Source organism: Sinocyclocheilus grahami, unplaced genomic scaffold, assembly GCF_001515645.1.
Source record: "Sinocyclocheilus grahami isolate Dianchi unplaced genomic scaffold, SAMN03320097.WGS_v1.1 scaffold24.1, whole genome shotgun sequence".
In the NCBI taxonomy this organism is placed as follows: Eukaryota; Metazoa; Chordata; class Actinopteri; order Cypriniformes; family Cyprinidae; genus Sinocyclocheilus; species Sinocyclocheilus grahami.
The window spans coordinates 3,695,477-3,704,780 of record NW_015505203.1 but is presented as its reverse complement, the minus strand read 5'-3'; the positions used below and the strand labels follow the sequence as shown (position 1 = coordinate 3,704,780).

The 9,304-nt window shown below is 38.1% G+C and overlaps 1 protein-coding gene across 1 annotated transcript; it reads right to left on the bottom strand.

Annotated features, from left to right (window-relative positions):
• Positions 1–5,689: 5,689 nt before the first annotated feature.
• LOC107562976 (protein ABHD17C) lies at positions 5,690–9,064 on the bottom strand. Its single transcript, XM_016247740.1, has 2 exons — positions 8,231–9,064; positions 5,690–5,714 (listed from the first exon to the last, which is right to left on the bottom strand). The coding sequence occupies exons 1-2, from the start codon at positions 8,692–8,694 to the stop codon at positions 5,705–5,707; spliced, it is 474 nt and encodes a 157-aa protein (XP_016103226.1). The 5' UTR covers positions 8,695–9,064; the 3' UTR covers positions 5,690–5,704.
• Positions 9,065–9,304: the final 240 nt, after the last annotated feature.

Here is a 9,304-nt window from a genome sequence, read left to right as displayed (position 1 = left end):
ATTTGTAATTTCACAGTATTTTCACCTCCTATATTACACATGTGAAGTCACAATTTTATAATGGTACAATTTACTCAGGCCGATGACATTTTTTGTATGACATTAAAATTATTTTTAGAATAATTGTACATAAATAGGTTAAGCAAAACAATTGTGATTATTTCTGAGAACTTTTTAACAGATTATGGTACAGTACAAATATTTGGAACATCCCTTATTCTGTCCCTTATTTTCTTAAAGAATAAACACTATTTTTTTAAAGAATAAGATAATCACAAGTGTCCCTTATTTTCCATTTCTGAAGTTAATTGGCAACCCTAATGATGACAATTATTATTACTGTAATAAATTATATGTCAATTAGCACTGCATCATTCATACATTTTATTTATTGGTGTTTATGGTCTTAACGTTTCACCAGTTCATTCTGCTTTTTATTCAGCTTAGCTGCAGAGATAGCCTGGCACGCCTTAAGTTCTAAGCGCAAGATCACTTCTCTTTCAGTGCAAAAACTCATTTTCATAAAATAAAATGCTATATTTAACTTTTCCTCTCCATCGGCGAATGAAGATTCTGAAAGAAACCGCGCCCTATGTCTGTTTGCTATAGCAACGAACGCTACTTTCATGCATCTGATTATCAGATAAACCTTGCGCTCTTATTTCAAGGTTGTTGTTAAAGCTGTGGTTATTTGAACAGTTTCCTTTGTACAATCGGTTCAACGACATTGTTAAAACACATTTATCATTCAATGGAAGTGTGCGTATGCTTTAGACACTTACATTTTTGCTCCGTCTGTGCAGTAAATGTGCAGCTTTCGACTGCTCAGGTAATGACGTCGGTATGACCGAGAGCCATTGAAAAACTACAGAAAAGCAAAACTACTTCACTTTAGCATTACTGGCCACGAGTACTAAAGAAGAGATCACACATCAGCTGCTCAAAAAATGTGTCCGTGAGACGAACGGAGCGCGAGCGCAATCCTGTGACAGTCACCGGCGGTAAATAGTGCAGCACGTGAAGGAGAGATGCGAGGGCACAAACACCGTTCAAGGTCTCCATTAATTTGTGCTTGAAGTAATTTAATGTGTATATATTTTGAAAGCATTGAATCGCTATGGAAATTGCGAAATCGTCGATTCACGATTCAAAAATCATGTTTCAAGATCGATGCATATGCATCGTCAGGGTTTGTAATCGATGCATCGATAAAACGAGTGAACCGTTACACCCCTACATTAAACTCACAGTAAGCAGAACTACTGCCTAAGCTGCAGATCCCAAACCTGAAATATTAAACTTCATCATGTAACTCACACTGCAACGTTTTTTGCTTTAGAAGTTAACAGCTTGTTATTGGTGCGCTATTTCTCCAAGCGACTGGAATAACGACATTTCCAATTGCACTTCTCCAAAACATGATGTTTGACATTCCATCCAATAGCATTGGAGAACTTAAAACAATTTTCAAAAAGACCATGTTTATACATTCATATTTTACTGGCTTCCTAATGCAGCAGAACGCAAGGTCCTCGGACTGTTGTTTCTGGCATTCATCTAATATTAAAACTAATTTCACAAACCAATGAATTTTAGATTACTTTGTCAACTCCGAAATACAGTTCAGTACAATTATGATCTTTGCATAGCCAAATAAACACGACATTAACGTTCAGCAAACGTTTGCACATCCTGTGGAACCTACAGAGAATGCCGTCACTTACTACTAGCAAACGTACAAGAGGCTCAGAGTTCATTTACCCTGCCATATGAGTACTTCAACACTCAGTACGTCACCAGATAAATTTCAGGGTAGAGCTGGCAGCACAGTGGAAGGTTAAAGCGAGTCAAACTGAAGGGCTACAGCACACAGTACAGTAATTACACAGGAAGTTCTGCAAGTGCCACCATTAAGGAGTAAACGCAGGAGGAAATGGCATTTAAGGATAAAAATATAATACAAGCAGCACGTATATGCACATGCAAACATTTCAAGCTATGCAAGCACTTTAGCCCGCAATTCATAAAGTACATTTGCATCCAAAATTTTGCATTTGCGTTGACTAGCCTATATTCCTGGACAAAGAGTCACCGAGAAAAGGCAGATTCTCAATTACAGTTAAACTCATTTTCATATGGGACTCATGTTCAAGACGTTGCTTAGAGTTTGGATAAACTCTAAAGGAGCAGCACTTAGTACCCTTGAAAAACCTGTATTATTTTACTATCATTAATATGAATAATTAATATTTTCAATTAGTTTTTATTTTTAGATCTGCTTTCATTTTGGTTATTTTTTAAGTTTGTCATTTTTGTTAGTTTTTTTTATGTCTATATAGTTTACATATTTGTATATAGTTAGGGCACAAACACCGTTCAAGGTCTCCATTAATTTGTGCTTGAAGTAATTTAATGTGTATATATTTTGAAAGCATTGAATCGCTATGGAAATTGCGAAATCGTCGATTCACGATTCAAAAATCATGTTTCAAGATCGATGCATATGCATCGTCAGGGTTTGTAATCGATGCATCGATAAAACGAGTGAACCGTTACACCCCTACATTAAACTCACAGTAAGCAGAACTACTGCCTAAGCTGCAGATCCCAAACCTGAAATATTAAACTTCATCATGTAACTCACACTGCAACGTTTTTTGCTTTAGAAGTTAACAGCTTGTTATTGGTGCGCTATTTCTCCAAGCGACTGGAATAACGACATTTCCAATTGCACTTCTCCAAAACATGATGTTTGACATTCCATCCAATAGCATTGGAGAACTTAAAACAATTTTCAAAAAGACCATGTTTATACATTCATATTTTACTGGCTTCCTAATGCAGCAGAACGCAAGGTCCTCGGACTGTTGTTTCTGGCATTCATCTAATATTAAAACTAATTTCACAAACCAATGAATTTTAGATTACTTTGTCAACTCCGAAATACAGTTCAGTACAATTATGATCTTTGCATAGCCAAATAAACACGACATTAACGTTCAGCAAACGTTTGCACATCCTGTGGAACCTACAGAGAATGCCGTCACTTACTACTAGCAAACGTACAAGAGGCTCAGAGTTCATTTACCCTGCCATATGAGTACTTCAACACTCAGTACGTCACCAGATAAATTTCAGGGTAGAGCTGGCAGCACAGTGGAAGGTTAAAGCGAGTCAAACTGAAGGGCTACAGCACACAGTACAGTAATTACACAGGAAGTTCTGCAAGTGCCACCATTAAGGAGTAAACGCAGGAGGAAATGGCATTTAAGGATAAAAATATAATACAAGCAGCACGTATATGCACATGCAAACATTTCAAGCTATGCAAGCACTTTAGCCCGCAATTCATAAAGTACATTTGCATCCAAAATTTTGCATTTGCGTTGACTAGCCTATATTCCTGGACAAAGAGTCACCGAGAAAAGGCAGATTCTCAATTACAGTTAAACTCATTTTCATATGGGACTCATGTTCAAGACGTTGCTTAGAGTTTGGATAAACTCTAAAGGAGCAGCACTTAGTACCCTTGAAAAACCTGTATTATTTTACTATCATTAATATGAATAATTAATATTTTCAATTAGTTTTTATTTTTAGATCTGCTTTCATTTTGGTTATTTTTTAAGTTTGTCATTTTTGTTAGTTTTTTTATGTCTATATAGTTTACATATTTGTATATAGTTTGTTTCAGTTTGTTATTTTAGTACATTAAGTTAAACTAAGTGAAAATGAGAAATGTTACTTTGACAACTAAAATAAAAAGTTGAGTCAATTTTCTTTCAGTTTATTTCAAGTGATTTTTTATGGTTTTCAGTTTTAGTTAACTAAAATAACTCTGTAAAGGAAAACACTGCAAAGAGTGCATCCTAAAAATAAAACACTACTTCTGCTCTCTGCAAATTTCGGTTTCAACATTATACAGAATTTACAGTAGAAACAGGAACCTACTAACTAAGAAACAAACTGTATAAATAATTGATTACTGCTACGAAGCAGTATTTGAGTTTCCTTATGGCCATAATGAAAATGCTTTATTTCCTTTTTGTTTTCTGGAAAGCTTGATTGACAAACTAGCACCAGTAACCCCAGGATAGCCATTAAAAACTGAAGGAAAAACAGCTACAGTTCATCAGAAGTAGCTTATGGTGACGTCACACAAACAGCAATTCTCACGCAAAGCGCACAAGAGACAGAACTCACAATTGATTTCAATAGACAATGGAGTTAGGATGTTGCTAATAATGCAACGCAAAAAAATTAAAAAAAAAAAAAAAAAACATACAAACAGCACACAAAAATATTGAAGCAAAACAGGCCATTTTCAACTAAGCATTGTATAAATAATATTTAAGATTATTTCTTGGTGCACACACCATCTTAGATTCCTTTTTTCCACTGAGCATAATGTATTGGCTTCTACTTGAAAATAAATACAATGCTTCATTAAAATTGCCAAAACAAGCATGCATATGTGCCTTAAAATCCTGCATGCAGAGCAACCAAACAAACCATTCATATTTTGCATTCAACCAGCCTCCATTGCTCATTAGACAACATAACCACTGCCAGATGCGTGAACAAATGATCATGTTCCTACTTCAAAAATAATTACAGACACTTACACTCTCCAGTGTAAACATCTCCTGTTATGTATTATTAAAGACAAGGCACTTTATGGAATTGTCTTCAATCTGCCAGAAACACAACTTTCTAATGAGTTTGTTAAACGATCTTAACAAGTTATAAATCATTAGTCTCTATTGGCATTGTGTCTTGGATTGCCTCTGGAAGACAACATAAGCTATTCTGTTTGGTCAGGAGAAAGTCCAATGGTTAAAATACCATCCATGGACCAAAACATGAGGTCAGTTGTTGTTCAAACTGATTAACTGATCAGTTTAGCCAAAGGTACAATCAAAGGTTTTCTTGGCTCAATGTAGTGAGATAATACTCATGTGGATCATGTGATGCCTACAGTCCTCAACTTCTTCAAATGACAAAAGAGCTTAATCGGCATGAACGACCAGCAGATACCCGGAATGACCATTCAGTATACAGGCTGTGATCACACAAAAGCCCACACGGAATCTGTGCCCACAGAAATTTCAGCAGAAACTCTGATATAGATTTTTCAGCAAAAAGAACTTCTGACAAGTTCTAAACTTTAAATACTTTAGCTAATTTGATTATGCTTCACATTAAGTTCCATTTAAAAAAAATGTATATTTAAATTCTTGTCACAAAATTCCTCAGATTTTCTCCCAAAATCAACAAGGAAAATGCAAAAAAGTCAGAGCCTATAGTCAAACAAGCCTATTACCCCTTTTCCGCCAATATGGAGCTAGATTGTCATCATCCAACCAACATATATCACATTATGCAAAGGCCCAGATGCTTTATTTTCACCAGACTGTACTACAAATTATATTGATAACTTCTGGTGACAGACTGATCGACCAAATTGATTAACCAAATCGCTTATCTTCCCACTTTCCCCAAATTCTACTTAGCTTATATATATATATATATTAGCTTCAACAAGTCATTGAATAATTTGTATTTATAAAAAAAAAATTCTGTGAATATTAAGTAAATGTTTTGTAAAATGCACATTCACTTTAATAAGGTTTACAACTAATTTGTTATCATTAAATTGATTCACATTGGCATTTTATCAGCCACCCTGCTTTAGATATCAATATCAGCACCTGCTAAAGAAAAACAGAACAAATCAGTCAAACTAATTTTCAAAACGCTGTTAAAATTAAATCTATTAAGACTGACAGTCAGTGATGTGACATGTGGTTATGCAACAACTTATTTAGTTATGTCACCACTCAGTTTAAGTTAGAAAAAATTGGGCTGGTACAAAGAGGATTCAAGTATTTAAACCAGCAGGATACTAAATAATATAACAGAAGCAATAACAGAGATTGACCAATACCAATAATTTAATGATGGCGCATCCAAAAGCTGATATGCAGAATATATTTATTTGTTTATTATTTTTGGCATGCTACCATTTAAAATGTGTATATTTTACAAATAGCCTAATAACAACGCATAATCAGTTTAAATGCAATGATAATTGATAGCCCTGCTTTTGTTTGTAAATATCAGTTTGTAAATTTCAGTCAAACTTAGTGCTGGGCGGTATACCGGTTCATACCGAATACCGGTGTTTATTTTTGTTATGATATGAATTTTTAAAATACCGCAATACTAAATAATTACATTTATTATTATAAATATGAGTGACTCCTGGTTAACATGTATTAAAAGGGGTCTATTAAAAGCTGAAACTTAAAGGAATTGACGGAAGGGCACCACCAGGAGTGGAGCCTGCGGCTTAATTTGACTCAACACGGGAAACCTCACCCGGCCCGGACACGGAAAGGATTGACAGATTGATAGCTCTTTCTCGATTCTGTGGGTGGTGGTGCATGGCCGTTCTTAGTTGGTGGAGCGATTTGTCTGGTTCATTCCGATAACGAACGAGACTCCGGCTTGTTAAATAGTTACGCGGCCCCGTGCGGTCGGCGTTCAACTTCTTAGAGGGACAAGTGGCGTTCAGCCACGCGAGATGGAGCAATAACAGGTCTGTGATGCCCTTAGATGTCCGGGGCTGCACGCGCGCCACAATGGGCGGAGCGCCGAGAAGACGATCAAACTTGACTATCGGGAGGAAGTAAAAGCCGTAACAAGGTTTCCGTAGGTGGACCTGCAGAAGGATCATTATTGTGTCAGCCCGGCAAAGGCGAGAGGTCTCTCTAAGACGGGGTGCGGAGGCCGAGGGCTCCGGCGCGGCCTCCGCACTCCACCCTTTATAAAAAAAAAATAAATAAATAAAAAAAAAACTAATCAATTCTTTTTCCGGCTCAGACTGCATAGGGTAAGCGTATGGGGCTGTCACGTGATGAACGAACGACTCAAACCCGAAGACTCGATGGATGAACTAATCAATTCTTTTTCCGGCTCAGACTGCATAGGGTAAGCGTATGGGGCTGTCACGTGATGAACGAACGACTCAAACCCGAAGACTCGATGGATGAACTAATCAATTCTTTTTCCGGCTCAGACTGCATTGGTTAAGTGTATGTGGCTGTCACGTGATGAACGAATGACTCGGAAAAACCCAAAGACTCAAAACAGGTGAACTACTTGACTAATTCCAGTACAGAACCTATAGGATGTTGCGCATGCACGACTGAACGAATCACTCCCCGAGACGACTCGTTCTTCCCGAGTCACATTAAAGATTCGTTCAAAATGAACGAATCGTTCAAGAACGACCCAACACTACAAATCAGTTCGAGTGAACGCACACAACCCGATTTAAGATTCATTAATCCTTGGTGCGTTTTATATTGTTCTTAGTAGAATTCGTATCATTGTCATCTTATCAGTATTTTTGTTAGTTTTCCCCCCAATTTTTAATTTTTTTACAGAAATACTGAATGACCAAAAAAGCACCACCACCAGTCCAAAGTTCAGTTAAAATGACTAATATGCATTCATACATGTTTATCAAGTTTAAATTCTAATTATTAAAGTTCTATCATTAAATAACATTGATTATCATATTATAATGCTTGACTGACTGATGTTAAGTGTACTTTCAGATATTTATAAAACTGTGCCATTTTACAAACAAACACACATACATATATACTATATTTATCAGTCTGGGAAGTAAACTAAAAAATTTACTAGCCAATGGCGATTCAATTGCCAAGGTGTTCGTAGAGGGCTGTATGGGTCAATTTTTTTTTTCTTTTATGCCAAAAATCATTAGAATATTAAGAAAAGATCATGTTCCATTAAGATATTTTGTAAATGTCCTACCTGAAATAAATCAAAACTTAATTTTTGATTAGTAATATGCATTGCTAAGAACTTCATTTGGACAACTTGATAGGCAATTCTCTCAATATTTTGATTTTTTGCACTTTCAGATTCCAGATTTTCAAATAGTTGTATCTCGACCCTAACAAACCATACATCAACGGAAAGTTTATTTATTCAGTATATATTTCCATTTTTAAAAAAAATTACCCTTATGACTGGTTTTGTGGTCCAGGGTCACATAATGAAATAGGATGCATGCATCCATGTATTTATAACGAAAGCAGTAGTGCTAGAATTCATATGCATGGAAACACCACACAATCACAGAACAATTGGTACTGGCGCTCAAACACAGAAGCACCTGCTCACAAACACTCACTTGTTCCTCAGCACCTGCCAGGCCGCTTCGATATCAGCGTATAGGTTCTTCTCGGACGGTTTCCCGGTACTGACCCCGTAACCCGAGTAATCATAGGAGAACACGTTGCAGTTGATCCTGGAGCCGAGTCCGATGTAGAAGCTGCACATCTGGCCCAGATCCACGGCGTTCCCGTGGGAGAACAGCAGCGTGTAGCGGCTAGCGGGCGCGCAGCGGACGAACATACAGCCGACCCGGTTTCCCCGGCTGGTTCGGGTCACCAGCACCTCGACGGCGTCCAGCTCGCGTTGGGAGTACTGCCAGTCGGCGCGCTCGGTGAGATGCAGGCTCGTCGCGCCGCTCGCGTCTGTGTGGATGGAGTAGGTGGGCTCAGGCGGCAGGAACGCCAGCTTAGCCGCGATGCGACTCGGACACGGCGGGCAGCAGAAGAGCCAGCACAACTCGCCGAGGGAGAAGCTGTTCATCCTCGGGCATGGAGAGCGGCTGACACCGGGTGAGAGAGTCGGGGGAGGTGCGAATAGCGAGAAAATACGCAAACGGTGTTGGGGATGCTAACGCCGTGCTAAGTGGTCTCGGCTTGGTGGTGGTTTGACGGAGCGGTCGCTAGCACTTGGTTTTTGACATTTTCAAAAATATATACGTTCCAATCCGCCACTCATCCGTCTCGATCATGGATTGAAAATGTCTAAAAGTCGATCATTTACACTACACAATCAGCGTCAAGCTAGCCGTTCGCACACAATGTAAGCTGCCATTGCGCCTGCTAAGAATGCCCAAATATGGGATTTATCCGGTCGTGGCGGATATCCGGCTCCAGCTGCTGGCGACGTCACGAGCCTTCTCCTTGGATGAGCTGCAGGAGATGCAGAATATAAGTCAAGTAAAGTCAAGTCGCTGTTGTAAATATAGCGCTTTTTACAATGCAGATTGTGTCAAGGCAGCTTTGCAGTATTAAAAAAGGGAAATAGTGTGTCGAAATATTATAAAGGAATGGCAATGTAACTGGGATAGGGAAGGTAACAGGCAGACATTATAATAGAATCCAGGATTATTATAGAATCCTCCTAAAGTATG